The 21,129-nt window shown below is 38.2% G+C and overlaps 2 protein-coding genes across 4 annotated transcripts in view; both read right to left on the reverse strand.

Annotated features, from left to right (window-relative positions):
* Positions 1-1,788: 1,788 nt before the first annotated feature.
* Positions 1,789-4,511, reverse strand: LOC149321361 (uncharacterized). Its single transcript, XM_089512176.1, has 5 exons — positions 4,475-4,511; positions 3,377-3,457; positions 3,196-3,261; positions 2,310-3,074; positions 1,789-1,793 (listed from the first exon to the last, which is right to left on the reverse strand). The coding sequence occupies exons 1-5, from the start codon at positions 4,509-4,511 to the stop codon at positions 1,789-1,791; spliced, it is 954 nt and encodes a 317-aa protein (XP_089368302.1).
* A 6,709-nt stretch (positions 4,512-11,220) lies between these two features.
* The window catches only part of LOC149321362 (protein SSUH2 homolog), a 38,176-nt gene continuing 28,267 nt past the window's right edge, over positions 11,221-21,129 (reverse strand). For 2 of the 3 annotated variants that reach the window (XM_089496929.1, XM_089496991.1), the window contains exons 10-12: positions 19,424-19,525; positions 13,135-13,224; positions 11,221-12,503 (exon numbers count right to left, since the gene is read on the reverse strand). In XM_089496929.1, coding sequence (XP_089353055.1) covers positions 12,363-12,503; positions 13,135-13,224; positions 19,424-19,525 — 333 coding nt within the window. In that variant the 3' untranslated portion in view covers positions 11,221-12,362. Of the gene's footprint in view, positions 12,504-13,134; positions 13,225-15,338; positions 15,594-19,423; positions 19,526-21,129 lie in introns of those variants that run through there. The other variant, XM_089497056.1, reaches the window with a different exon arrangement.

Genomic DNA, 21,129 nt, shown 5'->3' on the forward strand with positions numbered 1-21,129 from the left:
CTGAGGAAAACTATCCAGCTTGGAAACTACCACACGGTGTGTATCAATATTACTTTTAAACCTAAGACTTCTGGGTGCAAATGCATTAATGCATATCTAAAGATATATAGGTTTTGCTTATGTAATACCATTAAGATATGTTTACATCCTGCCTTTTCCTTGTGTGGGAAAAAAAGAAAGGCTTTCAATTACCTTTGCAATTATGGGGGTGGGTTAATGGTCCTGGGCTTGGGGCATGGATTTAAAAGGTGCATCTCTGCTGCTGGCTTCTCTGTTATCCAGCTGTGCTGGGGGGGGGTGGTCCTGGGCTTGGAGCATGCACTTCGGAGGTGCATCTCTGCTGCTGGCTTCTCTCTTATCCAGCTGTGCTGTTGTGGTTTGCAATTCTGAAAAAATGTATCTTGATATATTTGTAAGAGTTGATATGTGAACAAGTAACATCTGGATTCCCCTTCAGTGTGTTCTAGATATATATATAAACCATAATAATTTCTATTGTCCTTTTTATGCTTTTGTCTCTTTGATCCCAGTTTCATATACCAAAAAATAATAATAATAATGCATCATCTGATATGAAATATGTTAACCCACCTTTTTGATATCCCAAATTTATTATACCTTTGCCTTTTTTCAGATTATGGATGGATTTCAGAGACTCGGATTCCCACACTGCATAGGAGCTATTGATGGCACTCATATTTCTGTTTGCCCACCGCTAGGACGCAGAGAGGAATACATCAACCGCAAGCAGGGATTTTCAATTGTTCTGCAAGCAACTACAGATCACAGTGGGAGGTTCATTGACATAGAAGTAGGGAATTGTGGGAGATCACATGACAGCCACATATTTACCAATTCCGCTATCTGTCAAGTGATGGATGAAGGCTGTTTTGTGCCCGGAAATCCCACCCTTCATGTCCACGATGTAGCCATTCCACCACTGATTATAGGGGATGGTGCCTACCCAATCAGGAAATGGCTCATGACACCATATCGTGGAGAATTAACACCTGACAAACTTGCTTATAACACCGCCCATTGCAAGGCAAGATGCGTGGTGGAGAGGTCTTTTTCGCGATTGAAATCTAGGTGGGGGTGTCTGTCTGGTAGACTAACTGTGAAAGAGGAAAATTTTATCTCTGTTGTCACAGCATGTGCCATACTGCACAATATTTGTGAGACGAGGGGAGAAGTGCTTGATCCCGATGTAGAGCCACCTGCGAAAATTGTCCTCCCCGCTTTAGCGAATAACATCAGAGGACACTCTACAAATCACAAAAAAGAGGGTCAAACTGTTAGATCTGCAGTAACTAACATTATTTTGGGTCGTTAACACCTGAAACTGACATTATTTGATGTTTCATAACATCACCTCAGTTATGGCAACAGCATTGATCTGATCAAAACGTTTCTTCTTGGTTTACCTTTGTATCAATCTATAAATGTTGATATACATGTGTTTGACAACATGTCATGTACAACATGTGAATAACTTTACCAGACGGCAATGTTGAATCACGGTTGTTTAGATTCTTTTTTCTTTTAACTTTTTTTTTCCAATCAGGTTCTGCTAGTGGTGTTTATATTATTGTGGGGTATAAATACCCGACTGTTATAGATTAGTTTCATTGTTTACCCAAATTTTGGAAATCTATTTTGAAGTGTTATACAATTGCTATATTGATGTTTCAAATATCATTTTTTGGGAATATAGGAAAACAATGGTGTAAAAATGGCTTGTTTATATTACATTTATATTAATACATCATGTTTTCTACCATTGCAATGTTACACTGTGAAGACATTAAGGATAATACCAAACTTGAAAACCAAAAGGAAGGCTGTTCTAGAAACCATTGCTGAATAATGTTGCTATTGTTGTGGAAATGTTTAGGTATATTAAGGACGGTAGACCAATTTCTGAGAACACAGCTGTATTTTATCAACAATATAACTTAACATTTTAAAACACGATTAAATATCCTTTTTCTTTTGGAAAAAAACCGTCTGGTGGCTTGTTTTCCATTATGTCAACAAAGCATGCATTTATATACACTGTATATACATTAGGTGAGAACATATCCATATGCACATGGTGACATACAAAAGTTTTCCTTAACATGAAAATGAAATTTTAATGTGGTTCAAGGAGAAATGGTTTAAGTCCCTCTTTATCGGTCACAAAGGGCACGTAACAGGGTAAACATAGAATGCTGAAACATATCTGAGGTTTCAAAACAGAACCTTTTCCCTATATGTTTCCCTTATGGGGAAAATATTTTTTTTTTTCTTGATTATCCTCCCAGTACAAGAACTGCATGGTTTATCTTGTTTTGGAACAGGTGTAACTGCGCCTTGCAAGGAAGATGTTCCTGCATTGTTCACACATTGCACGGTTCCAATACAGCCTTCATTTTCTGGGGGAACAGTGACTGCAACAACATTCTGAACATCCCTGTTGATGTTCTCTACTGTGTTGTCATCATCATGTCTAATTTCACTACTAGGAGTGACAGGACAACCATCAGGAGCATAAGCAGGAGGAAGTTCATCAAAGAGTTCAGGGGAATTGTTCCCTTGACGTTTCCCACCAAAATACGATGTGGATGGTTGCTCCTGGAAATCTGTAAAGACAGCTGGGCCTGGTGTTGAAGGAGGAATATCACACGGAGATGCCCTGAATGATGTGTGCATAGTTCCTTGGGCGATAGTATCATGTTGCCCCGTTGGAAGTGAACATTCATGATCTACTTTCCTCCGGTACAGTTCAGTCATGGTCTCCATGTACTGCAACATTCTCTGTCTGTCCTGTGCACTTCTCCTTACATCTTCCTTCATAATATTTACAAGTTCCATTTCTGTCCTCCTACAGTCTTTCATGCTGTCGTGTACAATTTCCATGAACCGTTCCTGTGTTCTCCGGGTAAGTTGGGCCTCTCGACTTGCACTCTGCATTATACTGCGCGCAATATGTTCTCCTCTTCTGGCGCGACGATTCCTGTTCCTGTTCGAACGCAGTCTTGTTCCAGGAGACAGCAATACATTGGGTGGTTCGTCCTCTGGATCGTTACGTACTGAAATTTAAAAATTAGTGAAAATAGATTAAGCCCACAGGAAGGAAATTTATTTCTTATGGTAGCATCATGTAAAGGGTTGTAGACAAGGAATTTTCTTAGAAAAGCAGATGCTACCTACCATTGCTTGTACCGCTTGTATCATCTGCACGTCTTTCCAAGTCACCCAATTGTTCTCCAGTCGCACCTTCAAAGTGGAGCATTAAACACCAACGTTATTTCTTTTGAACACATATACAGGTTCACAATATTTATGAAGAAAACAGAGATCCAGAAATTGACTGAAATTTATATATGACTACCTGCTATTTGCGTAGGTCCACTTTCCAAAATTGTGAAAGGTATCGTAATGACTGTGTCATCGAGACAAGTGTCATCAGAATCTGAAAAATTCAAGGGGAAAAAAAGAGTAAAGCCTTAGTTATTTTAACAAAATAATGTTGTCACGCACATAGCAGAAATCTTCAGGCATTACAGATGGGCAACTTGCCTTCATCACTGTCTTGTCTGGTAGTTGTTTCTTGGGTGCTTCCTTCGCCTGTGTTAGCCATGGAGGTGGATGCGGTTTCTTGAGTCACATTTGTGGTTTCACCCTCCCTTTCAAAATCAAGACTTCGGGATAACCTATTAGGGGTGATGCTAACATCCCCATGAAAAATTTCCTCTAGTTCCCTATAAAAGGGACATGTAATAGGGTTGCTTCCACTTCTCTGATTGTGTTTCACAACCTTTCTGTACTCAAATCTCAATTTTTTGGATTTGCTTCTGCATTCCTCGGCAGATCTGACATGGTTCCTCTTTGCCATTTCATCAGATACAACTTTAAATTTATCCAAATTTCTGTAATTCTTTTTTAATTTGGTCTGCAATTTTTGTTCTTTCCATATCTCCAATAAGGCCAAAACTTCATTGGCACTCCACACCCTCCCCCTTGCTTGTGCGGAGGCACTGCTTTCGGTCACTGCATGGCTATCCATGGCTTTCCTAATTACAGAAAGTATAAAATAATACTGTCTGCAATTTAATTATAGAGGTTGTGAAATAAACTTCTGCGTTAGCACTTAGCTGCTGATGCTGGCTCTCTGCACTCCCAAACTCCCGGCACTGCAGTAAAAGCACTAGAGGGCGCAAGTCTAGTTTTGGCGCCAAGAATCCCTGCACAGTGATGACGTTGCAAATCCCTCTTCCCGCTGGACATTTCGGAGTGGCCGAAGTTATTGGGAAGCAATGATGGCGCGTAGTAAGGGTTCCAAATGGGTCAATAAGGAGATTGATCTGCTCCTGAGATGTGTTAGGGGGAGCGGAAAATTAAAGACGCTCATGAGGTCCCGTTCTATACCAATTCTTCCTGTGCATAGAGAGGTAGCAGCGCAATTAAAAATGCATGGCTACAACCGCACCGTCGAAGAGGTATTCATGAAGTTCAAAATGACGCATTATACATTTTTGGACAGTCTGAATAGTTTTGGGCCATCACCCCCCAAAGAAAAACAACCACCCTTTTTCCCCCTAATGAAAGAGCTGTGGCTTATGGCGGGGAACCATGGCTCCCAGGAAAAAAATCCCTCGGGTAAGTTTGTAGCTTTACAAGTAAAGGCTCATTGTTGCATAGTATACCATGGAATTCCTCCAGTGTTGTAGCCATAAGGAACAGTTGCTAAAGACAGTCACTATATCAATATCATATTAGGCTACTTCCCTTATCAGTTTCCAAAAGAAAACAACACTAAAATGGACTACCAGCCCTGAGGTCGCCATACTTTTCCAACATAGGAAGGGATAGATGGGTGTACATATGGAGGATAAATTTATTAGACAACAGCATTGCCACTCTGTTTTCTTACTTTTTCTAACTGCAAAAAGATGGAGAAATTGTAATGTCCTACATTTTTAGTTGTATTATCGACCTGCAGTTTTCCTAGAGTATTCTTACTATGATCAGTGCACAATTTCTGATCTAGTTATCTCTTTAATTTTTTTATATGGATCAACATGCAGATACTATAGATGAACCTTGCTGTAGTGGAATCCAGTCGGGACCATCGGGAATCCTTTCGGCAAGAGACATCTTGCCAGAACCCCAAACTCTTGTACCCAGCTACATAACTGAACTTCAACAGTCAGGTGAATTTAAATAAATATGCATTGTCTTTTTCAAAAATGAGTGGTGGTCATATAAGGATTAAGGTTTATATTAATGACATACATCTATATACCGGAGAACTGAATATCACGAAAACTTTACTTTCAAGACAGTAAATAAAAAGAAATATACGAACATACTGTGTTAAACAGAGAATACATTGCAATAAACTGTCTTATTAAAAGCTTTTTGTATATATCTTTTGTCTGTACAGTGCAATCTTCCTTGAAAACCCAGGAAAATATCAATAGGAAAATTGTGGGAGTACTACAGAAAATGAATGGAAGATTAAAGAAAATCGAGAATATAATTGAATTGCATCTGCAGAAAACATCCACCACTTAAATGTATTCACACATGTTTTTATTACTGCATTGTTATTGAATACAAGTTTAGAGGTTGGACACAGTACTGTACTGTTAAAATAAGATGGCTGTTATTTAGATGTCCAATAACATGCATCGATCGATGATAACGAAGTTTTGATTGTCCTTTTTTTTAAAAGGGTATTTCTGTCTTTTTTATAAAACCTTTTTTTGACTTGCATCCAAAGTTGGATATGGTACATATATGTTGTTCCAAGGGAACCAGACTTTATTTTTAACAAGTATGATTCCCCAATTTCTGGGTAATCATTTGTTTGTTATTACAGATTGAGAAGATTGTTTTGTTGTATTGCGGCGCAGTGTAATAAATGCAGTTTGTAATTAATAACTCACATCTGTTGCCATGCTTAACAGTAGTGTCCTTTACTTCTATATAAAAATACCTGTTCAGACTTGCAGATTGATAATTTCTTGAATACCATGCCACCAAGTACAGGAAATACACACTGCCAAGAGCATCAAAGGTACATAGTTTCATAAAGATAGAGGTAACATAACAACCTTTATCCAGATATCAAATTCGCTTAGCTGTGAAAAGCTAGCATTCCAAACAGTCAAGGTAGATGCTGGTATGACATATTACCAGTAGGCCCCTGTAAAGTTAGCCCACATCATACCGCTTCTGTTTGACAGCCTTTACATGTACTTTGTGACCAAGAAGTGTCTTCATTCAAACAATCCAAAATGCATGGTACAGTGGCCATACATGTTATTTTGTACATGCAAGTAGAAATGTTCTACAAAAGAAAAATCATCCCAATTAAAAGCAATGGCAATACATTGCTGTGTAAACTTTCAGCACTTGGCAAATAAAGCTTAACAGTAATAATAATAATAATATTCAGGCAGAGAGTATTGATATACATGGTTGCTTAATGATCCATCAGCAATGGTAAGTTTTGAGTGGCAAATTGTGCAGTACTATAAACAAATTCTAATATTAGTTAAATTCTGAATATGAAATAATTTCTCAAATGCATAACTGATTACAGATGAAAAAGAACATAATTCCTGAAATCCTGAAATGATCCCTTTTTTAACATGCTGGAGGGAGAACATTTCTTTGAAAATAATGTTACCAGCCAGCAATGAAAACCATGGTCAACATTACACATAAACCCACTTCCTCAGATGTAATTTTGGCTTAGTTAACACTCTTCTTTGGGCTGCTCATGCTTTTCAAAGAACAAGATCCATTTGCATATTAGCCAGCATGCTGCCAATCCCCGGTACACCCTCCATGGATGTCTATAGTGTGTGAAACTCTGCCTTGCATGTATTTCTACATGGCCCCCACCCTTTCTCCCAAAATGGAAGAGACCTTCAGGGGACACTGGGGAGGGAAGGGATTTTTTTTCTATTTCTTTTCTTTTACCAGAATGTGAGGCGGGGAAGTTCCCCCCCTCTTTTTGTGCAGGCCGAAATATACTGTTATCCTTGTAGGTCACACAGTATCAGAACAGGGTCATATTGGCCAGCGGTCTTCTGGCAGCCCATTAAGGCATCTCATGAGATGCTTTAATGCTGCTCCAGAATTCTGCCCGCTGCAGGCGACTCCTTTCTTTTCTGTGTCACCCACAAGGATAACAGCATACAGCGGCATGTCGAGCTCCCATGACAGGAGCCACGACTGAGCAATTTGGCATCAAGAGCACCATAGACCCCACACATTTCCACTGTCTTTCGTGTCATGGCGAGTATCGCCGTTCCTTGCTCTATGACATCTCTTTCTATATGGTCGATCCTATACCGTTTGTCCTGCTGCCCACAACCCGCTCCTTTTGCTGTTATGAGCTCGTTTTGTCCAAAATTTAAAGCTAATTTGCATATATTTCCCAGCATTCCAGCACCCCTCATCCATTATGGCCTCCATGGCTTCAATACCCAAAACCCGGCCATCCAATAGTCTCCTTGCCTCCGTACATGTGACCCCGAACAACCAACCCCCAGTCTAAATTTGCCCCTAAATGCCTCCCTTTCCTCTGTCAATCATCTGCAAGGGGAGGAGAAGCCCCAAAGCCGAGCTGGAAAAAGCCCAATCTGTCATAAGCACGCAGGGAGGCCAGCCCCAAATCCTCAGAGCCCGACAGACAGAGGTTTTAAAAAGACAAAAAACTGAGAAACCTCCAGGTTCCCCCCCCCCCCGCTCAGAAAATTTCCCCCCTTTTCCTTGTGCAGCCCTTGGTCTCTCTGCATCCGCGGACCCCAGATGTCCTTTAAACCCCAGCCCCCGGATATCATGGTGTATTGTGCCTACACACAACAGAGATGGGTCACTTACACAACTCCAGAGATAAATATGTCTAGACACATTGCAATATGCTGGCGACAGAAGTCACTCTGTGACAATTCCGGAGACACTTGTATCCTCTGCTTTTGCGACTCGGTAACAGTTTGCAAACATGCAACCTGTGATAGTTAGTGCTATGCATTATGTCTATGTAATGTCTCCATTTCTGCTTTTTTGTACCCGTGCACAGAAAAAAAACCTCACACACGTGTGTGTATGCAGAGAATAGGATAAAATCCTTTTGTCAAAGACGGGGGCACGTCATACATGGGAGAGCAAAGAAAAAATTAGTACGCTCTAGGACTTTGGAGGACTAAAAGGGAAGGGCATTCTTTCAGCCAATCAGGAGACGGAGGAATGCGAGAACGGATTTGAGAACACATAAGAATATCGCACACACTTCTGTTGGAACGTTCTCATCACGTTTCAGCTCTCTGGGAACACATTCATATCTGTACCCTCCTGGAACACATTTGGAACACATTTAAGCATTCTGAGAACCCGATTGGAACACATACGTGCGGTATACTCAAATGCGTTCCGTTCTCATCACGTGATGAGAACGTTCTCAGAACGCAGTGCGATAATCTCCTTTATCTCTCCATATAAATTTACTAGACTCCTAGGCTCTCTCAGTCATCACAGGCTCATTTGGTGAGGACATGAGAGAGAGCCTTCTCTGTGGCTTTTGGAACTCCCTTCCACAGGAGGCTAGACTGGCCCCCTCTCTGCTCTCCTTTCATTGGCAAGCAAAACCTGTTCTTTTCAAGCAGGCTTTTAATACATAATTGCACCTAGGGAGGCATCTTGTTGTTGTTGTTGTGAGCCTCCAAGTCATTTTTGACTTATAGCGACCCTAAGACCCTATCATAGGGTTTTCTTGTGATTTCATATTTTTAACTGAGAGGTTTTTAAAAGATTTACATGTTTTATTTGTCATATTAATATGGTTTAATTGTGTTTTAAATCTGTACTGTTTTGTTGTTGCTTTTAAGCCACCTTTAGTCCAGTTTGGGAGAAAGGTGACATATCAATTAATTAATTAATTAATTAATTAATCCCCCCCCCCAATTAGCATAGTTAAAACTATAAAGCATGAAGAAGAGAAATGCATAATGTTCAAAAAGACAAAGGACACAGAAGATTGTACATGTATTTTATTTGCATATATAAAGTATTTTTTAAAAAAAACTGATTGGTCACTTCATCACCATGCCCACCAGTTTTGCATTTCTTTTACTATTCTCTCACGCCTGCTCATTCATGCACATAATTGTCTGTCTATAAAGACTTCTCTCCATGCATCTGATGAAGGAAACTGCCCCAAAGCACACTGCAGGAATAATCCAGTTTGAGGTCACTTAAATTGCCCTGGCTCAGTGCTAGGGAGTCCTGGGAATTATAGTTTATTGTGGCACCAGAGCTCTCTGACAGATAAGGCTAAATGTCTCAGAAAACTACAGTTCCTGGAATTCCCTAACATTGAGCCAGTGCAGTTAAAGCAGCCTCAAACTGGATAACTTCTGCAGTGTTTTGGGTCTCAGTCTACAAACGTTTATGCTACCAACTTCTTTCTTTAACTTGGTTAGTGTCAAAGATGCTACAAGATCCTTTTGCATGTGGATCCTGAATAACAAGCCTATGTCTTTAATTATAAAATTTTAGTACTGTTTATTATTTTTCAAGAGCAAAGAAAAGTTTAACATTAGGTTGATGTTACTCCTACTATAAGAGTTCCCTGAACTCGTCAAACAATGGATAAACCCTGCAGTTCAACAGTAAAGTAAACTCAATAAGCTAAAAAACCCAGCTAGCTTTTGTTTCATATTTTTATTTTGTCAGGTCCTATGCTGGCAGCAGGAGAGGGAGTATGTTTCATACTTCCTTTCTGCCACGAGATGGCAATACACAACCTAAGCATTGCTCCTCAGGTTATCTGATGCTTGGGACCAGGGAATGGCACCAGGATTATGCCCACTGGCTACAATTGTTTCTTTCCTGGAAATTCTCCTTTGAGCCAATGGCTTAAGGACCATCATCTGTCCACCACTTTGAGTAGCACTTACCTAAGAAACTCACAATAGCAAATCACCCATAATCTCCTTATAACAGAAAAAGGTTTTATTAAATTTGATGATCACAGATACATGCCCTAAATTAAACAAAGCATTTGAGAAAGTAGTGATTGTCAGAAACACACACACACATATATATATATATATATATATATATATATATATATATATTGCCTAAGAATCCACAGAAGACTGTTACTAATTAGTGGGCTTCTGAGGGTTTTTTTCTAATTGCTGTCATATAGGTGTGTTTGCCTCTAAGTCAATAACAATTCTAAATTAAAAAATTAAGGAAACTTCTGAATCATCCCTGTCATTCTCAAACAATTTTGTATGTTTTAATGGTGTTGCAGCCAAATCCTAATCAATTTCCTGAATTTTGCTTTGTGTCTAAAGCTGTCTGCATAGCTGCCCTTAACACACACCCCCATATAGGTCCCTTACAGTGAATTCGTATGCACACTTAATCAAAAGAAAGTCCCATCTAGCTCAATGGAGCTTATTCCTAGGTTTCTGCATAGGCTTGCAATCTTTAGTGTAATTTGTCCATTCATTTCTACCGTAAGCGTTTTGTGCAAAAGTCAAAGTCTTTAGAAATCCATGAAATTCATAGAAACTATCCAGTCTGTAGAGAGACCTGTGCAGTTGGATTAAAATTTGCTTCAACGTAAAACCAAACAGGATAGCTTCCTTTTACACAGAGCTCTGTGTATTTTATGAAATCAACAATAGGGTAATTTCCAACTAGGGTGGATTTCATGAGAGAGAGTGTGTGTGTGTGTGATATGATAGATGGGCTTACAAACATAATACTTTTCTTTTTATAGAAACAATATAATGCAAAGAAGCTATCTCAATAGTTTAGCCCAACTCTGTTTCATGCCTAGGGTCACAGAGTACACCAGCTTCTTTGCGGCGGCCATGTTTTGCTTTCATGTACTCAGTGATCCAGGAAAGATACTCAGAAACCCAGGACGCTAGTAAAAAGAATCACATCAATTATCTTTTTTGTAAATTTATTCATCGTATCTTGGATGCAGTACAGGCTCAGATCACATTGCTCTTTAAATGCTGGTTACAATTTTACCTAGACAAATAAAAAAACACCCAACCAGCAAATATATATTATCATACTTGTCCAAAAATACAAAATATCAATCACATCAAAAATAAAAAGTTTCCCCTCAACTTAACTAGCAGGAAAAGACTAAGACATAATACCTGATGTAAAAGAGAACCAGCATCTCAAGATTTATAGAAGTTGGGGTTTAGTCCAAAATATGCATATAGGTTAGCAGTGATAGAAAAGGCATAAATTAAATGTGTACAAAAGTTGTATACAAATTTTGTATTTACATGTAAACTAGAAAAAAAAATTTAAAATGGTAGATAATGCATAATTAATAGAATGGTAAGAGGAGTGCCTGTGTTCTTGTTCTTAATATTACTAGGAAGTTCCCCAAAACGGAATCTTAAGTGCTTGACTCAAAAGGGATACACACACACATACACACACACAGTCTATTACTTTATATTTTTATCACTGTTACATCCAAAAGTGCATTCCATTAGAATATTTTATATCAAACAGAATATTACGTACATAAGGATGTAACAAGGCAAGTACAGAGGAGACCCGCCTTGTTACATCCTTAGAAACCTTCAAGAAGGCAGTAAAGACAGAGCTCTTTCGCCACGCTTATCCTCCTGACCTCCTATGAAGACCACTAGCATGGAACAAGACCAGCTGACCCCGTGATTGATTGATGTTAATGTTTTTTAGGTTTTTAGGGTTTTTTATCTTCTTATGTTTTTTATTCTTTTAGATGTGGTTTTTAATTGTGCAGTAACTAATGCTGCAATATTGTAATTGTAATTTTATCCTTGCTGTGATCCCGCTTCAATCCATCGGGAGAGGCAGGAAGATAGAAATAAAAATTATTATTATTATTATTATTATTATTATTATTATTATTATTAAAATGAAAAGACTTCCAGTCTCCTCACTTTCCTCCCCATTCCACCCCAGACAAAAAAAATAAACAAACAGAACATCTGCATATATAATCTAGTTCTGAAGCTATGGTGCACTGTCTCTTTAATCTAGGAAGAAATGTTTCAGTTACATCAATTCAGCCAATAAAATCAGGAATTATAAAAGAGAATGCTTTCCCATCTTTCTCTCGAGTTTTTATATTATTCTAAGAAAAGCCAACCTTGTTCTGCAATATGTAAGCATGAGATTTCCTTTGTCTGCCAGGCAAATACAATAATCCACTATTTTCTTTTGAGAATGACAGTATCCTCCATACATAGTTCTCATAAACAACTGAAGAGGGAAATACAGTCATCTAAATATTCTAACCATGAGAGATTCGTTGGAAGGTCCATAAATCACATGACAGTGCAGCAACACTTTTTAGGATAATACTCTGCATACACCTTGTTTTCATTTCCATAAACATAGTAGGAATAGGGCTTCCCATGCCATTCATATTCCACCCTGGTAAGGTAGAGCAACTCGACTATTTGTTTCTGTAATGGGGGAGAGAAAGAGAATATACTCTTAAAGATTAAAATTGTACTTTCCCTGAAGATGTCAGCCACAGATGCTGGTGAAACATCAGGAATAAACTCTTCTAGAACATAGTCACATAGCCGAAAAACCCACAAAAAACCCTATTAAAATTGTACTATTTACAAAAACATGATTTACAAAATCAATCAAATCTAGGTCTGGTTCCAGATCTACTACTGCTCTGAGTCAGAGGCAGACATATTGCAGAAGCAATTTCAATTTTTTAAAAAAATAATAATAAATTGAATTTAGCAATTTTCTTCCAAGTTAGTGTTACTGAATTCAGTGGGGCTTCTGGACCTAATAAAATATTTACTGTTGCTGTTGTTGTGTGCCTTCAAATCATTTCTGACTTATTGCAACTGTAAGGCAAACCTATCATGTTTTTTTTTAGGAGGGGGCATATTTCTTCAGAGGGGGTTTACCACTGCTGTCCTCTAAGACTGAGAGAATGTAACTTGCCCAAAGTCACACAATGGGTTTTTATGCTCGAGCACGGATTTGAACCCTGGTCTCCAGAGTCCATATTCTAATACTTAAACAATAGCATATACTTCCCTCGTATGTAACAAAAAATACATAACTCACCTGCTTCCGAATGCTCATTGTGGGTGGAAACTTAACACGAGGATGTGAAATAGCATTCCAGGTGGCAATTCCATGATCAGGAGAATGCACCTGTGGAAATATACAATTTAGGATGGGGTGCACAATCTCTTCTGCCCTGAGGACCACATTCAGTGTTGGCTATGCAGCTGTGTTTATGCATGCACACCCACACCCAAGTCTTTCCCCCCACCAAAAAAAGCACAGTTTCCTCATGTTCTACCCTACACGTACCTTATCACATATGGATGGGGGGAAGAGGGTCTCTGAAGAACAGTGGAAGCAAAAGTCTTGCCCAAATCCCACTGATTTCTATTGATCTTGCTGCTTCTCAAATTGAGCTGCTACTAGCATCAGGAATAAAATGAATTCAGATGCCAAAGAACAATATTTTTCCCATGACATTCAGTTGATCAAATGGGCTATGAGGAGAAATAGGTGGGGTCCTAGAAGCACTGTTGTTGTTCTTGTTGTTGTTGTTAACTGCCTTTGCATCAGTCTCGACCCATGGCGACCCTGCTGATGAGACATCTCCAGGCCCCCCTGTTCTCTACTGCTCTGCCCAGCTCCTGCAAACTCATATTTGTAGTCTCTTTAATAAAGTCTATCCATCTAGGATGTGGCCTTCCTCTCTTTCTACTTCCCTCTACCTTTCCCACCATTATTTTTTTCCCAACAATTCATGTCTTCTCATGATGTGTCCAAAGTATGCCAGCCTAAGTTTTGTCATCTTGTCTTCCTGGGAGATTTCTAGCTTGATCTGCTCAAGGACCCATTTGTTTGTCCTTTTGGCTGTCCATTGAATCCTCAGCACTCTTCTCCAGCACCACATCTCAAATGAGTTGTCTGTCCTTCTGTTTTCTTTTTTGACTGTCCAGCTCTTACATCCAAACATGTTAATAGGGAATACAATTGTATGATTCTGGCTTTTATGCTGAGTTGTATGCCTTTGCAATTTAGGATCTTTTCTAGCTCTTTCCTAGCCACTCTCCCCATTCTTAATCTTCTTCTGATTTTCTGGCTGCAGTTCCCAATGTTTGATCCCAGATATGAGACTATTACTATTTCCTCATTGTCTAGTTTGAATGTGTGTTAGTTCTCTGTGGTCATTATTTTTGTTTTCTTTATGTTCAACAGTAAGCCTGCCTTTGCACTTTCTTCTTTGATCTTCCTTAGTAGGAAGTAGCGAGCGTGCCTTATGTAGCTTCCAACATACGCTGGAAGCTATGCCAGAAGAAATGGTGCCATGTGCTGGAAAGAGTAATGGCCCATGCGGCTGTGGCGCATGCACACCACCACACCGCTGCAAGCACAAGCCCCATTGGCTTTAATTGGGGCTTGAGCTTAAGCAGAATTTCCCTTATTTGGGGGGGGGGGGGTTTCCGAAACTGATCCCCCGCATCAGGGAAGGGACTACTGTAGTTGTTCCAGGTCTGTGAGATTTTCTTTTTTTTTTATTTTTTTATTTTATTGTTTTCAAAGTTTTAAACACATACAAGGGACAAAAACAAACAAATGAACAAAAACAGCAGCACAAAAGAGCCACGTACATTTTACAATACTTTCACATTAAATATACATTTACCTAGACAGTATATACCTCACTCCTCTCCATCTTCATACATTTAACATTAATAAAATACATTTAACATATACTACGCCTTCCGACTGTCTGGATCTCTGTACAATGTATCAATTTTCCATTGTTTTTATCTTGCATGTAGTTCAAATGTTTCCCTCACAAAATACTCCGTTTGTTCAATCCAATTTTCACCCCTAGATTTCTTATCATGTAAATTTTTGACATTTTCAGGCAAAGTCTTAACTAGAGTTGACCCATAATATCAATGAAACTTAGATTTTTGAACAATCTTCTACCCTGAAGTTTCCCTTAGGCGAGTAAAACTATATGGACATATTACCAGAGATGTTAAGAGCCTATACTTGATTTAATACTTAATTGTTTTTCTACACAAAGTACCCAAATTTTATAATCCAGTTTTCCGGAGTAGATTTTTTTTTTTTTTTGTCTTATTATTTGTAAGCCATTTTTACCTTATAAAACTACTTCAAACATAGAGGACTATGTAGGCGAACTACAACCTAATTTTGAGGAACTTAAATTCAATTTCATTGTTCTATATACATTCATATTTTGGAGATACAAATTCAAATTGAATTCTGATTTCTGAAAATATCACATTACTATATCTCACCACTTACTAAGTGTCATATTACATAATTAACTCAAAACCACGGTATTTTTCCATTTTCTTTCTATAAATTTGTAAAAGGGTTCCCATTCTTTTTTAATGGATTCTTCACTTTTTTCCCTCATCCAACAAGTCATCTTATCCATTTCTGCCATTTCAAATACTTTCATTATCCACTTTTCCATGGATGGCGTCTGATCAGATTTCCAAAATGTGGCAAATGAAATTCTAGCACAGGTAAGAAGATAAAAAATTAATTTACCATGTTGTTTCTGCAATTCTGAATCGATCATACCCAACAAATATGTTTCAGGAAGAAAAGAGATTTGAGTATTTAGTTCTCTAGTTATAATATTATGCACCTTTAGCCAATATTGTTTTGCCACCCTGCACGTCCACCATACATGGTAGTAAGATCCTGTTACTTTAGAGCATTTCCAACACTCTGGTTTGCTGCCTTTGAACATCAAGGAGATTCTTTGTGGAGAGAGATGCCATCTATATGTCATTTTATATATGTTCTCCTTTAAATTCTGATTGCTAGTATATTTAAGACCTTTGGTCCAAATATTCTCCCATTTTTTATATGCTATGTTGTAACCCACATTCTGTGCCCATAAGATCATACTATGTCTGATCACCTCCTCCTCCGTATCCCAGCTCAGAATCATTTTATAAAATCTGGCGATAGCATTTTTCTTTCCTTTCCCCATTATCTCCTCCCATTCATTTCTCTTATTACATATGCCTGGTTGTAGTTTATCAACTTTCCATCTTGCTTTTAGTTGCATATACAAGTACCAGTGGCATGAGATGTCTAAACTTTGTAACTCTTCCATTGTTTTGAATTCTATTGAGTCTTGTGTTACGTTAATTAAATCTGCGTATCTTAGCCATTTTTGCTTGGGTATACCTTCCCTCCCAAAAAAGGCTTCGTGTGGAGAACAACTGTGAGCGATTTGATTACATAGTCTCAATTTTAATTTGTCCCACACCTTCAACAGTGATCTGATTATAATATGGTTTTTACATTCTCTATGGATTTTATCTTTGTTGTAAAATAGGTACCCATGAAACCCAAATCTTAATCCATCTCCTTCTAAATTCAATATATACTCGTTTTCTAAGAGGATCCATTCTATTAACCACAGCAATATAGATGCAAAATAATAGATTTTCAAATTTGGGAGTCCCAGGCCCCCCCTACTTTTCTCATCACACATTATTTTCTTTCCGATTCTGGCCTTCTTTTTATTCCAGACAAATTTCATTATATCGTTTTGCCACATATCCAAAGGTTTAAAAGAATGCAAGATCGGAATAGTTTGAAATTTAAACAAAATTTTTGGAAGCACATTCATTTGAATAACTGCAATCTTCCCCAAAAGAGATAACTGAATATTCCCCCATTTGACAAGGTCTTGTTTGATGTTCCTCCACATTTCCTCATAATTATTATGGAATAAATCTGTATTCCTATTGGTTATCGTTATTCCTAGATATTTTACTTTTTTTGCTGTTCTGAATCCCGAAAGTTGGATAAAAAAGAACAGTTCTATAATAAAATAAATAAGGAAATGAGCAGATTTAATTATGAAAAGACCATTGTTATGGGAGACTGGAATGGGGTGGTAGACCCAGAAATTGATAGGAAGTCTCAGAAAAAGATCAAGAAGACACAAGGAAAGTTACCTAAATCTTTCGCTAATATGATTGAAGAGCAAGCACTCCATGACATTTGGAGATATAAATATCAAAACTCCAAAGATTACACATACTTTTCAGAGAGGCATAAATCCCTCTCCAGAATTGATATGATGTTTGCTACCAGTTTGATATGTAAGGATGTCGTGAAGATGAACTATGAACCCAGGACCATATCAGATCACAGTCCTATTGTTATTGAAATTAAAACACAGCAAGCGGACTATTCTTGGAGACTTAATTTAATACTACTTCAAAAAGAAGAGATAAAGTTTAGAGGGAAAGAAGCCCTAAAAATATTCTTTGAAGAAAACATGAAAGAGGACATTGATGTAACAACGGTGTGGGAAGCTTCTAAAGCTTATATGAGAGGTTTTTTCATTCAACAAAACTGTATTGCCAAAAGGAAGAAAAGAGAGAAATTAAATACACTGTATACTATGTTACACCAAAAAGAAAAAGAGTTAAGCAAAAACCTAGCAGATAGGATTAGGCTTAAAGAAATTAAAACTCTTAAAAAGCAAATAGATTTGGAAGAGAGTGAGGAATTACAAAACAAATTGAGATATTTGAAACAGACGCATTTTGAGCAGGCTAACAAGCCAGGTCGATGGCTTTCATATAGATTAAAAAAACAAAGAGAAAGAAATATAATATCAGAAATAATGACGAAAGAGAAACTAATTACTACTGATCCAAAAAAGATAAAAAAAGAGTTTCAAGATTTCTACACCTCATTATAGAGTGACAGTACAACTTCCAAAGATGAAATTATAGAATATTTAAAGAAAGCAAATCTGAAAATATTTACTCCTCAACAAAGAAGTTTATTAAATAGTCCAATAACTACGGCTGAAATTACAGAAGCCATCAAAAAGGGGAAAAAAAGGAAATCTCCTGGACCAGACGGATTTCCCATTGAATACTACCAAAATTTTGAAGATCAATTATTGCTCCCACTTAAGGCCACAATGAATGCAATTGGAAAACAAAAATATCCCATGACCTGGCAACAAGCAAACATCACTCTTCTGTTGAAAGAAAATAGAGACCCTAAAGATGTCCAAAATTACAGACCGATATCCTTACTGAACACGGACTACAAGCTGTTCACCACAATCCTGTCAGAAAGGTTTAAAAAAGTACTCTAAGAATGGATTCATGAAGATCAAGCTGGATTTCTGCCAAAGAGACATTTAAAAGATAACATACGTACTATTTTGAATTCTATTGAATATTATGAAAAACATAGTGAAAAGGAGCTAGCATTGATATTCATGGACCTCGAGAAAGCCTTCGACAACATTAGTTGGACAACGTTATTCACTATGTTGGAAAAGCTGGAGGTTGGGGCACAATTCCAGGAATGGATTCAGGTAATGTATAAAGAACAAAGGGCGAAATTAATAATAAACAACAGTAAATCTGAAGAATTCGAAATAAAACGGGGAACGAGACAAGGTTGCCCTCTGTCCCCATTATTGTTTATATTTGTATTGGAGATTTTCTGCTAGTATTATGGTACCCCCCTAATTTCTGGTAGTATTATGGTGTCCCTAATGCTGGAAGGGGGTCACAAAGGGAAGGGCTGTGAGCCATACGTTTCTGCACCCTTGCTTTACAAAAAAGGAAAAGGAACAGAAACTGAGGCTTATGAAAGCCAGGCTGGTAAATACGGCTGCACTATGTAGATACAAACCATGACTGATCCACAAAACACAGAGACCAGTCAGTACCCATAGGTAGGTACATAAAAATTGAAAGAAAGTTGCTCTTGCATCTGTTGGGTTAAGTATGGTGAACTTAGTTTGTTGTTGTTAACTGCCCTTGAATTCACTCTGACTCATGGCAACCCTGTGCATGATGAGGCATCTCCAAGCCTCCCTATCCTCCACTGCTCTGCTTAGGTCCGGTAGATTCAATCCCATGACCTCACTAATTGAGTCTAGCCATTTGGTGTGTGATTTTCCTCTCTTTCTACTGCCCTCCACCTCTTCAAGCATTAATGTCATTTTGACATTAATTTCTTTTTTACATTCTCCATAACCATGTACATATATGACAGCTGGACTGTGAAAAAAGCGGAAAGGGGAAAAAATTAATTCATTTGAGATGTGGTGCTGGAAAAGAGTGCTGAAGATACTGTGGACAGCAAGAAAGACAAAGAAATGGATCCTTGAATAGATTAAACCACCACTCCCCTGGAAACCAAGATGATGAAACTGATGCTATTGTACTTTAGTCACATCAGGAGAAGGCATGACTCACTTGAACTTAGAACTCCAAACCAAAAATGGGGAGGAACTTCACTGACAATTAATGGGATGCAGAGATGTAGTCTTTGCTGTACTCACCTGCCCTTGTATAGGAGTTATAAATTCAGCCTGGTGTTGTTGAACAGCTGTCTGAGAGACTTTTTTTATGGTATTTTCCGGGAAATCCACCACTGGAGATACCTAAGAAAATATCAGCATTGAGAGATATAAATACAAAAATGAATCCCAGACTAATGAATGTGGGAGAGGGGTTTATAATTATGTATCTACACTATGCAAGCAGTAGCCATAGACCCAAAGATATGTGTCAAATAGGGAGGAAGCAAATGATGCTTAGGTCAAGTTAAGAAACAGGAGCATTATTTGGCTCTAGAAAAATGGAAAACTACCAAGTGGAAGAGTAAGGACATTGTTCCAACTTGCAAAACCAAGTTCTATAGAAAGTTTAGTGAATCTGATAATGTTAGCTACAGTATCTATAGTAGCATAAATATTGAAAAATTCAGAAAACTTACTGTTTTTACATCCATGAAAAAAGTGATTTTTTTTAAGGGATGAATTACCATATTCTATAAACATACTGGATTTTTGTAGGGCAGTATCTAATAATCTTCAATGGCTTGATATTCAGTTAGTGAAATGGCACAGTCAGAAAGAAAGGAATGAACACCTCAGGCACTTTTTTATTATTATTATTATTATTATTATTATTATTATTATTATTGTGTGGCTAAAACACAAAATGGAAGGCTGTCCTATTGAGGAGGGAGCAAGCTTGTTTTCTGCTGCTCCAGAGAACAGGACCCGGAACAATGGATGCAAGCTACAGGAAAAGAGATTCCAACTCAACATTCAGAGGAACTTCCTGACAGTAAGGGCTGTTCAACAGTGGAACAAACTCCCTCGGAGTGTAGTGGAGTCTCCTTCCCTGGAGGTCTTTAAACAGAGGCTGGATGGCCACCTGTCGGGGAAGCTTTGATTGAGAGTTCCTGCATGGCAGGGGGTTGGACTGGATGGCCCTTGCGGTCTCTTCCAACTCTATGATTCTATGAAACAGAGAATGCTATAAAAAAAATTTACAGACCCAGATAGGGTTGTGAGGCCAGGAGATATAGGAATGGTCCATAGTGATATTAGAGAAGGAAAAGGTGGGGGAGCAGGCCAGGTGGACCCCCTAGAGAGTCTACCACAGACATTCCAAAGCAATCTGCAACAAAGAGAACAAGGAGTGAGTGCAAGTGTGAACACACTTTTCAAGGCATTTATCTCACCCTGAGATTCCTTCCTTTTAGCCTGAGAATTGGAAAAGAGAGCCCAGGTCCTGAAAACTGGAAACCTTTAGCCCAGAACTACTTGTCAAAGAGTGGTGCCATTACCTACTGAGTGACAGCCATTACCAACTGAATGATAGCCCTCAAGTGTGGCTGATGGAAGTGTCTACTTGCTTTTGATTATTCATTACTGCTGCTATCTACTTCATATTATTATGATCATTATTGGTGCTGGTCATCATCATCTACTGTACTCAATATTTTAAAAATTCAGGACAATTGAGCAAAACTATTGTGAGGGTTTCCTTATCTGAATGGAAAAAGAGGGGGGGGGGAATCAGTGAACGAAAATTGAGGGGTTGTGGGGCTGTGAATAGAAGAGAACTGCCTACTCTACCATGCAGGGCTAAAAAGGAAAACAAATGAAGATAATATTGTTCTCCCTTGAGAAGTACACTTCTGATATAAGAAAAACAAGTATTTCATCCATGTTCAAATTAGCTCAGTTTCATT

Source organism: Sceloporus occidentalis, unplaced genomic scaffold, assembly GCF_023333645.1.
Source record: "Sceloporus occidentalis isolate IW3139 unplaced genomic scaffold, rSceOcc1.0.p SCAF_1, whole genome shotgun sequence".
Taxonomy (NCBI): domain Eukaryota; kingdom Metazoa; phylum Chordata; class Lepidosauria; order Squamata; family Phrynosomatidae; genus Sceloporus; species Sceloporus occidentalis.

Excerpts from the sequence above, each read along its gene's own strand:
- LOC149321361 (XM_089512176.1), bottom strand. The coding sequence starts at position 4,511 with ATGCGTCATTTTGAACTTCATGAATACCTCTTCGACG. Across the intron at positions 3,458-4,474 it reads TCATGAATACCTCTTCGACG|ATTCTGATGACACTTGTCTC; the intron begins GTGCGGTTGTAG and ends TGAATTTTTCAG. Across the intron at positions 3,075-3,195 it reads TACAAGCGGTACAAGCAATG|TACGTAACGATCCAGAGGAC; the intron begins GTAGGTAGCATC and ends TTTAAATTTCAG.